Source organism: Mustela nivalis (assembly GCF_964662115.1).
Source record: "Mustela nivalis genome assembly, chromosome: 1".
In the NCBI taxonomy this organism is placed as follows: domain Eukaryota; kingdom Metazoa; phylum Chordata; class Mammalia; order Carnivora; family Mustelidae; genus Mustela; species Mustela nivalis.
The window spans coordinates 202,204,678-202,223,346 of record NC_139020.1 but is presented as its reverse complement, the minus strand read 5'-3'; the positions used below and the strand labels follow the sequence as shown (position 1 = coordinate 202,223,346).

General features: G+C 59.1%; 1 protein-coding gene across 1 annotated transcript; it reads right to left on the bottom strand.

Moving 5' to 3' along the window:
- Positions 1-301: 301 nt before the first annotated feature.
- On the bottom strand, positions 302-17,052 carry IQCN (IQ motif containing N). Its single transcript, XM_082707451.1, has 4 exons — positions 16,964-17,052; positions 14,773-14,905; positions 9,994-13,676; positions 302-1,323 (listed from the first exon to the last, which is right to left on the bottom strand). Exons 2-4 carry the CDS (start codon positions 14,783-14,785, stop codon positions 394-396), a joined length of 4,626 nt encoding a protein of 1,541 aa, XP_082563577.1. The 5' UTR covers positions 14,786-14,905; positions 16,964-17,052; the 3' UTR covers positions 302-393.
- Positions 17,053-18,669: the final 1,617 nt, after the last annotated feature.

Genomic DNA, 18,669 nt, shown 5'->3' with positions numbered 1-18,669 from the left:
TCATGGTAGCCATTCCAGGCCAGGTCCCCAGACACTGGCTTCTGGAATGTGCTGGGGACAACTTCCATCTGGAACTGACAGGACCCTACTAGCGGTGGATAGACACAGCAACCTAGGTGGGGTCCCATGTTCGGCCCTGACCTCCGGAAAAGGGCTTAGGGTCCCCATCCCAGCCACAGACCCCATGTATCAAGTGCCTGGTTGGAGGCTCCCATCCAGGCTGTTCCAGACCCTCCCAAATTCCACCCCACGCTCCCCAAACCAGGCCCAAGACATCTCCATGAGCACAGTTGGACCAAGATCCAGGCTGTGGAGGGTTTTATTCGTTAGACCCAGAGAGCCACACTGCCCCTCCCTGGGCGTCCCCCTGCCGCCCACCAGTTAGCCAATGTCCTAGACGCCCGGCCACTGCATGTCCTCTGGGTTGTCCCACGCTGCTGCTCCCAAAAGTGCATCTGGAGTGAGACCGACCCGGGTGTGGTGGCCGCGCCAGTTGGCCTGAAGCATCTTCGCGGCCATCTGCTGCTGCCTCAGCTGGCGGCGCACGGCAAAGCCCCTCCAGGCTGACTGGATGGTCGTGGCTGCCTTATTCTGGAGATGGGACTGTTGGGAGCTCTGGGAGGCCATCGGGGAGTCACAGCTCCCTGGCATGCTGGCCTGGACCCTGGAACCCCGACCCATGCCGTGCACCACCCGAGTGGGCAGGGTGTGGCCGCACATGTGGCAGGTGCGGGGGCTGGAGCCCACAAGCATCACCACGCTGGGCGGGCTCCCCAGGCTGGGGCTCAGGGACTGGCAGAAGGGACAGACGCGCGGCTGGCAGGACTGGAAACAGCGGTGGTCTGATGTGGACTTGGTCCTGTCGTCCGCCTTGGTCCATACACCAGGGACCAACTGCAGCTGGGTCTCTATCTGGCGGGCGCGGAAGCCTCGCCATGTGGCCTGGATGGTGGTGGCCGCTTGAGAGAGCCGGGCCAAGTCCCGCCGCACACGGTAGCCGCGCCAGGCGGCCTGGATGATGACAGCCCACTGGTGCCACACCCTGATGGTTCGGCGCACGAGGTAGCCGCGGGCGCATGCCTGGATGGTGACCACGGCACGGGTGACGACCTTCTCCACAGCCTGCAGCGACGCCACCTGTTCCCCCGACTGTTTGGAGTCCACTGCTGCCTCTCTGCCCACGGTGTCCCAGGGTTCTGAAGCCCTGGCCAGATCCCATGCGCCGTCAGGGGCCACGGTGCTGGTCGTGGGCCCGGCCGCTCCACTGGGGACGGCGGCAGAGTTCCACGCTTGGCCACCAGCTATGCCAGCGTCCACAGGGCCCTGGAGTACAGTGGGAGTCAGGGACACCCTCCGACAGCCTGAGGGAACCACAGCGCTCTGGAAATCCCAGGAGCCCGGCGTTGACTCCGGGGTAAAAAGGGGCCTCCGGGAACCGTCAGGTGAAGACTCATAGCCCAGAGACACCCTCCGAAACCCCGGGTGCAGCCTAGGGGCAGCCCCATTGGGGGCCATATCCATGGTGCGGATGATGGGTGTAACGGCTGGTGGAGTGCTCTCAGCGTGCCCGGGACTCTCCTGAGAGGAACTGGGGACCTGCTCCTGCACGTCGTACAAGGGCACCACCCTGGCAACATTACTGTCTAGCATGTCTGAGACAAGATAATCATGCACGGACCTATAGGATTTTCTGGAGCCAAGAGATTTGTGGCTGCTCTGAGCCAGGTCCTCAGGTGCTGGCTTCTTGTGGGCCCTGGGGACCGCGTCTACCTGGAAGCCATCAGATCCCACCCCACCAGCCGTGGGTGGATACAGCACCTGAGAGGCCTTGTAGGTGGTCCCGGACTTCTGGGAAGTGGGTGGGGTCCCCACCCCCACTACAGACCCTGGGTGAACACTGAAGGTCCTAGAATGGCTTTGGGCCAGCTTGGGGGATGCTGAGGCTACGGGAGAAGCCCCCATCTTGTGGGGATGGCCCTGAGGCCCCACGTGAGTCACCGAGGGACTCTGGGGCACAATGTGAGCCACCGACGCCCGTCGAGCCAAGGGGGCCCCAACAGCCTTGACAGACTCTCTGTGCACACTGGAAGCTGTGCTAGCAGTCACAAAGTGGGAACTGGGAGCCCCCCAGCTGGTAGCTGACCTCGGCAGCAGAGTTGGGGTGGTGTTCCCAGCCATCGAGGGCTTGGCAAAACTCAGGGACTGGCGCGGGACAGGAGCCATGCCACTGGTCAGAGACTTGGTCTGGCTGGGAACCATCTCCAACAACGGCCTTTGGACATCGGGAAAGAATTGCTGGCTGTGGCTGTGGCTGTGGCTGACGTCAGCTGACGGGGGATTCTGGGGCATCCATGGAGTTGCATCAAGGACCATGGACTCCGCACTGGATACGGACGCCCGGGACACAGCCTGGCTCGGGTTGTCTGGCTTCCTCATGACCTGGTCATCTGTGGTCTCAAATGACATCATCTCAAGAGCGTGGCTCAACTGGGTGGCCCTTTGTAGAACCGTGGGCGCCCGGTGTACTCTCCTGGTTATGCTGCTAGCTTCCAAGGCCTGCGGATGCAGCTGATCCAGGCCAGTGACATGGGATCCCTGGAAGGGGGCTGTAGACCCTTCCCTAGCCGGGGCTCCATGGTAAGGACGGGGAGTGATCCCGATCAACATGGACCCCTGGGGAAGGCTCTGGGCCACATTTCCCACTGTGGATGGCAGGCCAGCTACATTATCCGTGGACTCCAGAATCAGGCCCTGATTCAGTTCCCCAGAATCTATGGCTGGAACCACACTAGAGGTCACAGGCCTGGCAGATACACCCGGGACCATGCCACCCGCCGCTGAACCCGAGATCAGGTTTGGAACAGTCAAACTAAATGAGGGTCTTACAAAGCTTTGTCCCTTCCCTCCAGCCCCAGATGTTGCAATCAGACTAGGGGGCATCCCACTAGCCACAGAACCTGGAGGAAAGTTCTGGGCCACAGCACTGGCCACGGGATCTGGAGGAAGACCCTGGCCCATGCCGCTGATCACAGATCCTGGGGGAAGGCTGTGGCTGATACCATAGATCACAGACCCTTCGGGAAGGTTCTGAGGCACACCACTGACCACAAAACCGGGCGGAAGGTGGGGAGGCACACCATTGATCACAGACCCCGGAGGCAGGCTCTGGCCCACGCCCCGGATCACAGACCCTGGGGCAAGGCTGGGGGCCGAACCACTGGCCACGGTACCTGGGGCCATGGCTGTGGTCATCCTACTGGGTACAGAACCTGGTACCAGGCCACTAGCTGTGTCCACTACGGGCTCCTGATTGAAATCTTTTGCTTGTTCATAACCGGGTGCCACGATTGTGGCCACAGAAGGATGCTGCTGGTTCAAAGATATTGGAAGATCAACATTGACCTGAGACATGCTAGGGCCTGCGTCGGCCTGAGAAAACTTGATTGGACTCGTACCCAGTCTGTTGGGCACTGAAGCCCGAGAGAAACCAGGGCCCACCTCTGAGGCTTGCTCATGAATCAAAGGGGCACCTGCCCCAGAGGCCAGAGATGCACGGGGATCCACGCCACGGGCCTCCTGAAACTGGTTTGGGCCCATACCAGTCGCCACACTTCTCTGGCACACACTCCCTGTCGTGCCCGGAGACAGAGACCCTGGAGACATACTCAGGAACATACCAGCAGCCAGGGTCCCTCGAGACATATTTGGGAACATGCCAGCAGCCATAGTGCCCAGACCGATGCCTGTAGGCACACCCGGGAACAGAGACCCAGGACATGGATTGGTTCCCTGGTCTAGACAAGAGTCCTCGCCACTAGCCCCAGTTGCCTGGAAGAGATTTGGGGCTGAGAGAGGGAGAGCAGAATGTTCAGTGATGCTTGGGTGCCCCCTGCTGACTCCGAGTGGCTGATGAAACGTTAGCGACACCTGGCTGAACTCATGGGCCTGGGGGTTCGGGGCTACCCCATCAACCATTACGGGATCCTGACAGGGGGCCATGCTGGTGGCCACAGGTGACTGGCTCAGGTCTCGGCTCGTGCTGCTAGCAGCATAAGAATATGATGAACTCAAAGGGACTTCAGTGACCAATGATGGATGACCCAGAATGGGGGCCACTGCACTCACCCTTGAGGGTAGATTTGAACCCACCTTAGGGGCCCAACCTGATTGACCAGCTGCACAATTGGTACCAGCAATTACCGATGGCTGGAAGAGGCTGAGGGGCCCCTGATTGGCCACAAAGGACTGGGCTAGGCTCGGGGCCACCCCACCGGTCATAGGTGGCGGGCCTAGGCTGGAGACCACCACAGAAGGCCCTGATGGTGGGGCTAGGCTGGGAGCCACCACACAGGCCACTGATGACTGGCCTAGGCTGGGAGCCTCTCCACTGGTCACTGATGGCTGGTGTAGGCTGGGGGCCACTACACAGGCCACTGGTGCTTGGGCTAGGCTGGGGGTCACCCCACCAGTCACTGATGGCTGTGCTATAGTGGGACCCTCCCCATCAGTCATAGATGGCTTAGTTAAGCTGGGGGTCATCGCATCGGCCACACATGGCTTAGCTAGGCTGGGTGTTACCCCACTGGACACCAATGGCTGGGCAAGTCTGGGGGCCACCCCACCGGTCACAGATGCCTGGGCTAGGCTGGGGGACACCCCACTGGTCATAGATGCCTCGGTTAGGCTGGGGGCCACCCCACTGGTCACCAATGACCGGGCTAGGCTGGGAACTACCCCACTGGTCACAGATGTCCGAGCCAGGCTGGGGGACACCCCACCAGTCATAGATGCCTGGGCTAGGCTGGGGGACACCACACTGGTCACTGATGGCCGGGCTAAGCGAGGGGCCAGCCCACCAGTCATAGATGCCTGGACTAGGCTGGGGACTACCCCATGGGTCATAGATGCCTGGGCTAGGTTGGGGGACACCCTACTGGTCACAGATGCCTGGGTTAGGCTGGGAACCACCCCACCGGTCACAGATGCCTGGGCTAGGCTATGGGCCACCCCACTGGTCACAGATGTCTGAGCCAAGCTGGGAGTCACTCCACCGGTCATAGATGCCTGGGCTAGCCTGGGGGACACCCCACTGGTCATAGATGCCTGGGCTAGGCTGGGGGCCACCCCAATGGTCACAGATGTCCGAGCCAGGCTGGGGGACACCCCACCAGTCATAGACGCCTGGGCTAGGCTGGGGGACACCCCACCTGTCATAGATGCCTGGACTAGGTTGGGGGACACCCCACCGGTCACAGATGCCTGGGCTAGGTTGGGGGACACCCCACCGGTCATAGATGCCTGGGCTAGGCTGGGGGACACCCCACCGGTCATAGATGCCTGGGCTAGGTTGGGGGACACCACACCGGTCATAGATGCCTGGGCTAGGTTGGGGGACACCACACTGGTCACTGATGGCCAGGCTAGGCTGGGAACCACCCCACCGGTCACAGACACCTGGGCTAGGCTGGGGGACACCCTACCGGTCATAGATGCCTGGGCTAGGCTGGGGGACACCCCACTGGTCATAGATGCCTGGGCTAGGCTGGGGGACACCCCACTGGTCATAGATGCCTGGGCTAGGCTGGGGGCCACCCCACCAGTCATAGATACCTGGGCTAGGCTGGGGGACACCCCACCGGTCATAGATGCCCGGGCTAGGCTGGGGGACATCCTACCGGTCATAGATGCCCGGGCTAGGCTGGGGGACACCCTACCAGTCACAGATGCCTGGGCTAGGCTGGGGGACACCCCACCGGTCATAGATGCTCGGGCTAGGCTGGGGGACATCCTACCGGACATAGGTGCCTGGGCTAGGCTGGGGGACACCCTACCAGTCACAGATGCCTGGGCTAGGCTGGGGGACACCCCACCGGTCATAGATACCTGGGCTAGACTGGGGGACATCCCACCGGTCATAGATGCCTGGGCTAGGCTGGGGGACACCGCACCGGTCACAGATGCTTGGGCTAGGCTGGGGGACACCCCACCAGTCATAGATGCCTGGGCTAGGCTGGGGGACACCCCACCGGTCACAGATGCTTGGGCTAGGCTGGGGGACACCACACTGGTCACTGATGGCCGGGCTAGGCTGGGAACCACCCCACCGGTCATAGATGTCTGGGTTCGGCTAGGGGCCACCCTACCGATCATAGATGCCTGGGCTAGGCTGGGGGACACCCCACCGGTCACAGATGCTTGGGCTAGGCTGGGGGACACCACACTGGTCACTGATGGCCGGGCTAGGCTAGGGGCCACCTTACCGGTCATAGATGCCTGGGCTAGACTGGGGGACACCCCACCGGTCACAGATGCTTGGGCTAGGCTGGGAGACACCACACTGGTCACTGATGGCTGGGCTAGGCTGGAATCCACCCCACCGGTCATAGATGCCTGGGCTAGGCTGGGGGACATCCCACCGGTCATAGATGCCTGGGCTACGCTGGGGGACACCCCACCGGTCATAGATGCCTGGGCTAGGCTGGGGGACACCGCACCGGTCACTGATGCCTGGGCTAGGCTGGGGGACATCCCACCGGTCATAGATGCCTGGGCTAGGCTGGGGGACACCCCACTGGTCACCGATGCCTGGGCTAGTCTGGGAGACACCACACTGGTCACTGATGGCCGGGCTAAGCTGGGAACCACCCCACCGGTCATAGATGTCTGGGCTCGGCTGGGGGCCACTCCACCGGTCATAGATGCCTGGGCTAGGCTGGGGGACATCCCACTGGTCATAGATGCCTGGGCTAGGCTGGGGGACATCCCACCGGTCATAGATGCCTGGGCTAGGCTGGGGGACACCGCACCGGTCACTGATGCCTGGGCTAGGCTGGGGGACATCCCACCGGTCATAGATGCCTGGGCTAGGCTGGGGGACACCCCACTGGTCACCGATGCCTGGGCTAGTCTGGGAGACACCACACTGGTCACTGATGGCCAGGCTAGGCTGGGAACCACCCCACCGGTCATAGATGTCTGGGCTCGGCTGGGGGCCACCCCACCGGTCATAGATGCCTGGGCTAGGCTGGGGGAGATCCCACCGGTCATAGATGCCTGGGCTAGGCTGGGGGACACCCCACCGGTCATAGATGCCTGGGCTAGGCTGGGGGACACCGCACCGGTCACTGATGCCTGGTCTAGGCTGGGGGACATCCCACCGGTCATAGATGCCTGGGCTAGGCTGGGGGACACCCCACTGGTCACCGATGCCTGGGCTAGTCTGGGAGACACCACACTGGTCACTGATGGCCGGGCTAGGCTGGGAACCACCCCACCGGTCATAGATGCCTGGGCTAGGCTGGGGGAGATCCCACCGGTCATAGATGCCTGGGCTAGACTTGGGGCCACCCCACTTGGTACAGATGGCCAGGCTAGGCTGGGGGCAACTCCACTGGTCACAGATACCCGTGCTAGGCTGGGGATCACCCCACTGGTCATAGATGCTTGATCTAGGCTGGGGGCCACCACACTGGTCACAGGTGGCTGGGCTAGGCTGGGGGCCACCCCACTGGTCACTGATAGCCGGGCTAGGCTAGGGGCCACCCCACCGGTCACAGATGCCCGTGCTAGGCTGGGGGCCACCCCACTGGTCACAGATAGCCGGGCTAGACTAGGGGCCACCACACCAGTCATAGATGCCTGGGGTAGGCTGGGGGCCACCCCACCTGTCACAGATGGCCGGGCTAGGCTAGGGGCCACCCCACTGGTCATGGATGCCTGGGCTAGGCTGGGGGCTACCCCACCTGTCACAGATGCCCGTGCTAGGCTGGGGGCCACCCCACTGGTCACCGATGCTCGTGCTAGGCTGGGGGCCACCACACCAGTCAGAGATGCCTGGGCTAGGCTGGAGGCTACCCCACTGGTCACAGATGGCCGGGCTAGGCTAGGGGCCACCCCATCAGTCATAGATGCCTGGGCTAGGCTGGGGGCCACCCCACCAGTCACAGATCCCCATGCTAGGCTGGGAGCCACCCCACTGGTCACAGAGGCCTGGGCTAGACTGGGAGCTACCCTACCAGTCACAGGTGGCTGGGTTAGGCTGGGGGCTAAAGCACTGGTCATAGATGTCTGGGCTAGGTTGGGGGCTAACCCATGGGTCCCTGATGACTGGGCTAGGCTGGGAGCTACCTCACCGGTCACAGATGGCTGGACTAGGTTTGTAGCTACCCCACCAGTCATATATGGCTGGGCGAGGCTGGGGTTCATCTGACTAGTCCAGGATTTCTGGTCCAGGCCGAGATTCACTGTACTACACACAGATGGCTCAGTTAGGCTGGGGATGACCTTACTAGCCATCGATAATTCAGATGGGCTGGTGGTGACCTTACTGACCACAGATGGCTGGCCTGGGTTTGGGGCCACCTTACTGACTACCAGTGGCTGGGATAGGCTTGAGGTCAGCCTGGAGGCCGCAGATGGCTGCTGATACATGGTGGGGACCACATTATCCAAGGACAAACTTTTGGTCAGTCCCATCCTGTAGGATTTCTGGGGCAATGTTTCTGTCAGACCCATGGAGCTTTGGCCTGAGGACTCATCCCTCTCCTCCTGATCATCTGAGCCCCAGTGGACACTCAAGGTCATGCGGCCAGACACTGAACTATGGTGCAGAATGGGTATCAGCTCTGAGCCTGCAGAGGGCTGGGGGTAGGGGTTTGGAGACCTACGTCCCTGGGCTCCTCTCTTGGTTTTTTCCCTGCCTCTAGGCCGCTGGGGACTCCTCACAGCCTCACCAGAGAGGACGGTGTCGAAGCTGGCCTCCCAGGACTCCTCCTCCACCAGGTCCCCGGCCGTCAGACTGGCCACAGACATAGTGGAGGGGCTGGGTGAGCTGCCGCTAGGCAACGAGCTCTGGGAATTACTCACATTTGGGCCATAGTCTGTGGAGCCCTGGGAGAGGCTTCCAGCCATGTCATTGTCGGGACTCTGGGCCAAACTGGCCACTTCATTGAGTATATGGCCAGTCCCTTGCTCCGGAGCACAGCGCACCCCGACACTGGTACCCAGGGTTCGAGTCCTCTCCTGCCTGGGGATGGCTGTGCGGGAAAGGGTGCGTGCCGACCTGCTCCCTGGGGAGGCTGGGAACATGCCGGCCTCCGCCTGAGTCTTGAGTGCCCAGCGATGACCAGGAGCCATGGAATTAGGCAAGAGACCCAGGGTTGTGTCACCGGTCTTGGGAGTCTGGGGTTGGCTTAGGGACACTTTGCTCCCACTGGCACCCCTCAGTACACCCGGGGTGGCCTTGTTGATCCTCTCCCTAGTGTCTACGGAGGCCCGTTTGTGATTTGGGGACTGAGTTTTCTGCATGGTCTCCTCTTGGAGCACAGATGGCTGTCGTCGAGCTTTGGTTGAAGCTCGGTACATGCTGGAGGGCACCTTGTTGACCCCGGGGTACTGACACCAACAAACAGATCCCCCATAGGCAGCGGCGCACTGGTGGGAGTGTGCAGCGCTCCCCCTACCCGCCGCCCCGACGCGCGCACCCGAGGCCGCCCGGCCCTCCCCTGACGACACCCACGGACGCGGGGCCACCCTGCTGACCGCATGTGGACTATGGGAGCTCGGGGCTGTGCCCCCAGCCACCACCGACTGCTGGCTGGTGCTTGGGCCCACACCATTGGCAATAAGCGGCTGCCACAGACTGGAGGGCGGCTGCAGGTGGGGTGGCTTAGGTAAGCTGGGGCCCGTGTCACTCTCCACGGGGTTGAGATCTGATGCTAATTCACTGGCCCCTGGGGGCAAGCGTACGTTTTCCTCACTGACCGCAGGGTTCAGATGTAGGTCTGAGCCGCCGCCCCTGCTGGGGTCCAGGGCAGCGATCAGGGGATGCTGATGAATGGCAGAGATCACTCTACTGGCCAAGGAGGCACCCACAGAGACCACCGGCGAGCAGGGTGACCCCCCGAGCATGGCCCCATCCCCCATCTCTTCCAAGAAGCCGGCAGGCCAGCCTGTGAAGAAGCCCTCCCAGGCCCCGTCCTGGGGAACCCTGACCTTGCTGGGCTGTGGTCTCACGGGGCCTACGGCGGACCCCCATGCGGCCGCTGGGTTCCCCCTGCAGTCCACCTCCACGGGGGCCGGAATCACAGACATCCTGCTTCCTGCTGTTTTCGAGACGGCCTTGGGGAGGACGACGCCAGTCCTCAGGGCTGCCTGAGACAAAGACTGGCTGAGGACAGCACCCAGCTCCCCCTGACACAGGGCCTGGCTCAGAGCGGCCCACTCCTCCTCTGTCAGGGCCTTGCTGAGCACATCCGCCAGCTTACCCTGCTTGGCCTTGGTGAGTTCTGCCCGCAGCTCACCAGGGGAGAGGGTGCGGGACAACGCAAGGCCCAGCTCGCCCCAGGAGAGCACTTTCATCAGCGCCGTTCCCAGCTTGCCCTGGGGCAGGGCCTTGGCCATCGTGGAGCCCAGGGCTTTCTTGGACAGGGCCTGGTTCAGGGCTGCCCTCACTTGCCCCTGGGAGAGGGCTTTGGTCAATAGGGCGCGGAGGTCCTCCTGGGATCCCAGCTCAGCGGCCAGCTCGGCGCACAGGGAGGCGAGCTGGGAGGCAGCCAGCTCTTCTGGACAGGGTGTGGCTGGGCCAGGCATCGGTGACTGGGCCCGGGTAGCCCCACTGTCACCCCAGGATTCAACGTTACAGGTGGGGTGTCCAGCAGAGGCCGCCAGAGACACCAGCATGCTCTTGGTCTCGCAGGGCCCTTGGCTTGGGCCCTGGGTGCCTTTGCCCTGCACATAGCTGTGGGGCTGGATCTGGGTCAGTCTGTCCTCTGGCTTGGCTCGGGGCAGATTGCCAAGGGCACCAGTATGCTTGCAGGGCTGAGTGGAGACCTTGAACCCGGCCAGGAGTGGCTGCGACTGGGTCTTGCCGCTGAGTTCTGCCGAGTGCTGGGCTGTGTAGAGGCACTTGGCTGTTTCTGTGACCAGCTGGGCCTGGGACTGCGCCTTGGTCAGCTCGGTGGACAGATGTGCTTTGGACTGGACCTTTATCACTCTGCTGGCCAGATGCGCCCGGGACTGCACCTTGGTCAGACACGTGCCCAGATGTGCAAAGGACGGGGTCTTGGTTAGCTTGGCGGGCGAATGGGCCTGGGACAGGGCCTTGGACAGACACGTGCCCGGGTGTGCCTGAGCCTGAGTTGGGGTCAGCTTGGTGGACGGATGGGCCTGGGACAGGGTCTTGGACAGACACGTGCCCGGGTGTGCCTGGGGCAGAGCTGCTGTCAGTTCGGCCAGCAGCTGCCCCTGGGACGAGGCTGTGGTCGTACAGGTGGCCAGCTGCTCCCGGGGCAGCCCTTTGGCCAGACAGGTCTCCAGATGTGTCTGGGGTGGGACCTTGGTCGGACATGGGGCCAGCTGTGCCCGGGGCAGGACCACGGCCGTTTCCATGGGCATGTACACCTGGGACTGAACCTTCACAACGTCTGCCCTCGGGCATGTCTGTAACAGGGACTTGTTCCTGTCCTCGGCCGTTTTCACCCAGGGGGATGCCTGGGACATTTCGATGGCCACACTGGAACTAGACACTGTTTCCATTTTCACCTGCTTCTGGGAAAAGGCCTTCATTCTTTCAGCTTCCAAAGGAGGCCTGGCTGGAGCCTTTGGGGTCCCAGCCCCCAGATGTGGTGCGTTAAAGTATTTGACCTTTCCCTCAGCCAGGTAGGAGTGAGCAGAGACCCGGACCATCCCGGCGGTCTGCTTGGCGTTCACCATAGCCTTGGCCTTTGGTCCGTTCAGACACGTGCGGGATGAGGCGTTGGGAATCCCAGATGCCACAGTTGCCGGAGGAGAAGACTTCAGATTTCCAGCTGCTGAAGGTGGCAGGCACAGGGTCTTGAGGATGGCGGCCATGGAGCGAAATTGGGCTGGGGTTTTGGTGACCATGGCTGCCAGACGCGTCTGGGGAGGGGTCTTGGTCACGGAGGTCCCCGGGAGCATCTGAGATGGAGTCTTGGCCATGGCAGTGGCTGGACATGTCTGCAGTGGGGTCTTGGTCATCGGGGCTGCCGGGCGCATCTGGGCCGGAGTCTTGGCCATGGTGGGCACTGGGCACGTCTGGGGTGGGGCCTTACCCATGGTGGCCATGGGCCGTGTCTGGGTTTGGGGCTTGATCATAGAGGCCAAAAGGCATATCTGTGGTGAGATCTTGGCCATCATGGCTGCTGGTCGTGTCTGGGGTGAAGCATTGGTCATTGAGGCTGTGGGTCGCATCTGGGTGGGGGTCTTGGACATCGGGGCTACTGGGCATGGCTGGGTTGGGGTCTTGTTCGCCATGCCCCCCAGGCCAGACTGAAGTGGGGTCTTGATCATGGTGGCTGGCTGGGATGTCTGGGGTGAAGCCTTGGCTATCGGAGCCACCGGGCACGTCTGGGGTAGGCTCTTGGCCATTGGGGCCACCGGGTAAGTCTGGGGTGGGGCCTTGGTTATCGTTACTGTGGGCGCAGAACACGGCGGTGGCAGGGTCTTGCTCATCATGGCTGCCAGGCACGACTGGAGTGGGCTTTTGGGCATCGCAACAGCAGGATACGGCTGGGGTGGGGTCTTGGTCATGGCAGCCGCTGGGTTCATCTGGGTTGGGGTTTTGGTCATCCGGGCCGCTGGGTATACCTGGGGTGGGGTCTTGGCTATTGTCACCATGGGCGCCGCGCATGGCTGGGGCGGGGTCTTGGTCATCGTGGTCACCGGATACATCTGGGGCGCGGTCTTATTTATCACAAGGGCTGGGCCTGTCTGGGGTGGGGCTTTGAGGACCTCTGTCTCCACGTGGCCCTGGGTCTGGGTCTTGAGGGACCCATGAACTGCCTGGGCATACCTCCCACATGGGGGCGGCCCCGGGGCTCCTGCCTTGTTGGCTCTGGTGGTTACTTGCTTGGTCTTCACCATGTCCCCTTCTACATGGACAAGGCAAGCATTTCTGACAGTTCTCGTCATCAGGCACGGGTGGCACTTTGCGTCTAGATTCACCGGACATGGCAGTCTGATGGCAATGGTCTGGTGGGGCAGGAAGGTGACACTGGGTCCCCCAGTGGAGCCAGGTGCCTGCATGCCAGGCTGGGGACCACCCTGGGCCTGGAGCAGGGCCAGCTGGTGGGTGCAGGTGTCCAGGTTGTCGGAGGAAGGGAACTGGGTCTCCTTGCTCACCATGACCGGCTGGGCCACGGGAGGCTTGACCTCTCCTGGAGGCTGGAACCGCACCTGCTGGGGGGCGTGGTAAGGGATGTCGCCCTCATCCACACTCACTTTCTTTTCCACGGTCTTGCCAGAACGGAGGAGTCGCCTGGTGTTGAAGCGTCGCCAGGCCTCCTGGATGGCCTTTGCTGCCTTCATCTGGGAGATCAGCTTCTGCCGGAGCCGGTAGCCCCTCCAGTTGGCTTGGATGAGGGTGGCCGCCCGGGACAGCATCATGTCCATCTCGTCCACCAGCACATTCTTGAAGGCCTGGCTCTCAACCACAGCCCGCAGACGTGGGATGTGACGAGGTACCGTCACATCCTTGTCATGCTGTTGCAGAAGGGTCTCCCTGGACTCAACTGGCTCATGCTGAAGCTGCGGACTCAGTGTCCCTGCTTTGTCTTGGAGACTGGCGACAGACTGGGGCTGGTAGACGTTCTGCCCATCGGTTGACGACGGTAGCTGTGCTGCTTCCTGCATTGTCTTGGTTTCTGGGCGAGTCAGCTCTGTTTGCAGGGGCGGCATAGAGGGGGACAAAGAGGGGGATCGTACAGACGAGTGGGGTCCTGGCTGGAGCAAGCGCTCCTCGTTCCTGACGCCTCACAATCTTCCTCCTCACCTTTACAGGCCCCGCCCTCTCCCAGCCACCTGTCCCGGTGGCCTTCGGCACCTATGTCTCCCTCTTGATCCTGTGGCCACTTTGATGCTGGCAATAGTGCGCCTTCTCAGCTGAATGGCCAACCACCTTCTTTTTGAATTTCCTTGGTGACTATAGCACTGATCGCACTATTTGGGAAATTTCCTATTTGTGTGTGAGTGAGTGCCTCTCCCCATTTACTGTGATCTCCTAGAGGGCAGGAACCAGGTCTGAGTCATTTCCTTGTCCCCAGCTCAGTCATAGGGCCTGGTTCTGGGCTGGGAACAGGTGCGTGCTGGGTGGGCGGCTAACTTCATAAACGTGTGGCCGAGCTGGGTGGATAGAAGGATGAATGACTAGATAGTGAATGGATAAATCTGGCTAAAGGAATGCTAGATGGGTTGGAAAGATGGGTAAAGGGCTGTGTGGAAGACTAAGTAGGGAGATGGGGTTGATGAATGAATTGATGAGCAGATCAATGAATAAGGAAATGGACACATGGACGGATGGAGGGATGGATCAATGAATGAATGAGTGGATGGATGAAGGGGATGAAGGGGTTGGAGGGAGGAATGGATGGACGGACAGACAAGTGGGTAGAGGACGGATGAGATCTGAGTCGATAAAGGAGTATGTGAATGGAGAGAGCTGAAGGAATTGGTGTAGAGATCAGTGAATGATTGACGTGTGCTGGATGATCTGTGCATGACTGACGTGTGCTGGATGATCTGTGCATGGATGGGGGGGACTGACGACGGGTACATCACTGGCAGATGGATGGGTAGAAGAACGAGGGAGTGACTGTGGTTTCTAGAAGCACCTCGGTTCAGGGGGAACTGGGATACTGCCAAACAGCCCTGATACATCACCTGGAGCATAACATGCTTGTTGGGCAGAAGCCCCACCCCTACCCCAACCCTCTTTCTGGCTGAAACAGCCGATTCCTTTCCCAGACATCTTCATACCTTGGAGGGCCATAGAGTTGGAGGAGGAGCAGGAGGAGAAGGTACAATCTCAGAGGCCAGCTTGCAAGAGGATGCAGCCTTCATTCAGCCCTTCATCCTATGCAACATGCAGCAACACTGCCCTTGGCTGGCTCTGTCGTCAAGACCAACGGGAGAAGAGATGTTAAGACAGAAACAAAAACAAGGACAAAAAAACCCTAACATCTCAAAACAGAAACTAAAAACTTTTAAGTCCACCAAGGTGAATGTACAAAGAAGTTTACACTTGTGTTCTTTTGTACGTAAAAGCAAAACAACTAGAAATAACCAAAAAGGTGATTGCTAGGGGACCCGTTATAAGTGCTTAAAGGAGGATGTTCAAAGATGTTCATCACGGTACTGTTTATGAAGAGTTAAAACTGAAAACAACTCAAATGCACAGTGGCTTAAATTAAACAGAACATTCATACAGTGGTGTACTATCCAGCCATTAGAAATGGTGTCCAGGGGCGCCTGGGTGGCTCAGTGGGTTAAAGCCACTGAGCTTTTAAAAAAAAAAAAAAGAAATGGTGTCCAGATCCACAAAAATGGTTAAAATTGAAAAGTGGACACATCATGGCCACCTGGGGAAATTGTCACTATCTTAGAGGCAGCTTGTTAATTCCACCCTGATACTTACATTCAAGAGGTACAAGTGTTGGTACTCACCCCAAACCAGAAACCATCCAAATGCCCACTGACGGAAGATCTAAATTCAACCACATCAGTGACTGACGTGCTAATAGACTAAACACTTCAAGACAAAGATGATCAAAATAGATTTGCTTTCAAAGACCCATGTGCTGCCTCCTTTCACGATAAGTGTTCTAGCTTCACCTACGTGATGGCCTGAATGTCCTGCCCTGCCTCATCTTCACCCCAAACCCCAAATGGGCTGGGCTCATTCAGAACAAGCATCATTGTGAACTGAATCATAACAGCAAATGGGCCTGAGGCTGGTTCTCCTGGAGGTAGGCAGTCATTGTCCCCATTTCACAGAGGAGGAACCTGAGGCCCAGAGAAGCCACATATCATATTTCTTACTTTTTTTTAAGATTTTATTTATTTGACAGAGATCACAAGTAGGCAGAGCAGTAGGCAGAGAGAGAGGAGAAAAGCAGGTTCCTCACTGAGCAGAGAGGCTAATGCGGGACTTGATCCCAGAGCCCTGGGATCATGACCTGAGCTGAAGAAAGAGGCTTTAACCCTCTGAGCCACCCAGATGCCCCTATTTCTTTAAGTTATTTCTGATTTGTCTCCCCCATTGAACTATGATAGGACATGGGTAGGGATGTCCGTCTCTTTTGTTTGCTGTTGAATCTCCAGTGCCTAGAACAGTACACACAATAGATGTTCAATAGATGTTTATTGGTAGATGCATGGGTGAATGGATGAGTGGACGGATGGACATACGGATGGATAGATGGATGAGTGGACAGGTGGATGGATGTCTGGCTGGATGAGTACCATCCGAGCTTCAGATCTTAGAGAGAACAGCTTCAGGATCTGAAGTGGCCTATCCCAGACTCTGCGGTTTCACCAACCACATGATTCAGCCCTTTATTTTTTTTTAAGATTTTATTTATTTGACAAACAATGATCACAGGTAGGCAGAGAGAAAGGCAGAGAGAGAGGAAAGGAAGCAGGCTCCCTGCTGAGCAGAGAGCCCCATGTGGGGCTCGATCCCAGGACCCTGGGATCATGACCTGAGCCGAAGGCAGAGGCTTTAACCCACTGAGCCACCCAGGTGTCCCGATTCAGCCCTTTAAACGAACTCAACCAGAATGAGCGAACAGACAGCAGAGTGAGAGGAATGTGATTACAGGGGACAGGAAAAAGGAATAGGGGCCCCCAGACATGTAAGCCAAGTGGCTGGCTTGGCAATTTTGAGTAAAGCCCTCTGAGTCTCAGTTTCCTTGTCACACAAGCTAAGACCACTTTCCCAGCCTCCCAAGGAAACATCCTCGGCTCCCCAGGCTGGGATCCCAGATGGACAAACACACCATCAGGTTTTGGGGATCCCCAAATGCCCCTGCTCTGAGGGGCTGAGAAGCTGACCCACTTCTTGAAGTGGCCTGGAGGTCCCAAAGAGGCTCTGAGGATGCTGGAGGCCAGAGGAGAACAACCCAGTCTCCATGTACCCCCCACCAAACCCTCCACCAGCCCCACTCACCTGCCCCTGAAGCTGAACCCACCAGCCCGAATGGCCAGCCTTGGGGCCCTGGTGCCACAATGGCTTTGTGACTCACAGCCAAGTTCCAGCCAATCCCTATCAGCTCCTGGGGGAAGGGAGTTCTAGAAGGCTGACCCAACATGGGGGGCAGGGCCTAGATCAGCGCTGACAGTCATGGCAGTTGCTTCCTATTACCTGCCTGTCCTGAATGAAAAATTAGGGCTCTGAGCAGAGAGGGGGCCCCAAATTCTTCCCCTACATGTGTCTCAAGGTATTTGTTGAACACCTCACTTTTTGTTTTTGTCCTTTTTTTAAAGATTTTTCTTTTAAGTAATCTCTCCGCTCAACGTGGGACTCGAACTTACAGCTGCGTAATGCAGAGTCATGTGCTCTGCTGACCGAACCTGCTGGGTGTCTCTGAACACCTAACTTGGTAGTGGGACCTTATCTGGGCCTGGGGACACACACAACTCAAATAATTTGGGGGTGGGAAATGGCTAGGCAGGAATCAAAGAAGCGGTAGATGGGCTGAGTTCCATAGGAGGAGAAGGAGAATCATAGGAGAGGTCCCAGAGCTTGGGTTTTGTGGCTCCTGGGTGGCTCTGTCATTAAGCACCTGCCTTGGGCTCAGGTCATGATCCCAGCACAGTCCTGGGATCGAGCCCCGCATCGGGCCCCCTGCACGGTGAGCCTGCTTCTCCCTCTCCCTCTGCCTGCCACTCCCCCTGCTGTGTTTTCTAAATAAAAATCTAAAAAAAAAAAAAAAAAAAAAAAAAAAAGTGTGGGTTTTGTCAAGAAGGCACTGGCAGAGCCACGAGAGGGTCCAGAGAAAAAGACGCATAGTTTGTACTCTGATTCGCATCCTAGAAGTCCAGGCGGGTATCTGTGTCTGGCCCTGAGGATGGGGGCTCCTTAGGGTAGAGCTGGGCCCAAAGTCCCTTGGGATCCCCATATGGGCCTGGCAACAGTAGGTATCAACTCTGAGCCACAGTCCTTAAGGGGAAAGTGAAGCCACCATTCCCATCCACCACCTGGGGCTGGGCTGATGCCTGAGGTGAATCATTGCTGGCCAGGATGGAGCTGACACACTTCTTGGCCTCAGTTCAGCAGGGTCCTGCCAAAGCCACACCACCTGGCCCGCAGCCTTAGCCTCGCTTCCCTGGGGAGCCACTGGGTGGCACCAGAGCAAGAGGCCGGCAAGCAGAGACACCCAGCCTCACGGGGCAGACATCCCCTCATCTTCTCCACGCTGTGGCTGTAGCTCTGGGCAAAATCAGAGACATGACAGTTGGACAGGACTTAAGTCCTTGGTTTCAGCAACGACCAGGACAGCTCCCATCCATGCCCTCCTTGAGCTAAACACAAATCCAGAGTGGGTCAGGGCAATAATGGTGGAACCACAGGGTACTACTGGAAGGCAATAAGACACAGCCCGGGGGGTTACTGGGGACCAGGAGGGCAAAAGCACCTGAGTTTGAAGGAAGATCAGCTGGGTAGTTGAGAGAAGAAGTGTTATCAGGGTTGTAGCCATGCAATAGCCCTGAGGCCAAAGGGGAAGGAAGGAGAGTTTGGGTAGGGAGGTGCCTGGAGCGACAATGATCTTTCCAGGGCCAGATGCACCCAAGGACTTTTTTCCATAAAGGTTTCAAGTAGGGAGTCATATCTGTGGTTTCCAAAAAGCCCCATGTCACATGCTAGTGAAAACG

What these genes read in the sequence shown, in the direction of transcription:
- IQCN (XM_082707451.1), bottom strand. An exon ending in TGAGACCACAGCCCAGCAAG is followed by an intron (nt 1,324 to 9,993) that starts GTCAGGGTTCCC and finishes ACTGTACTCCAG; the next exon opens with GGCCCTGTGGACGCTGGCAT.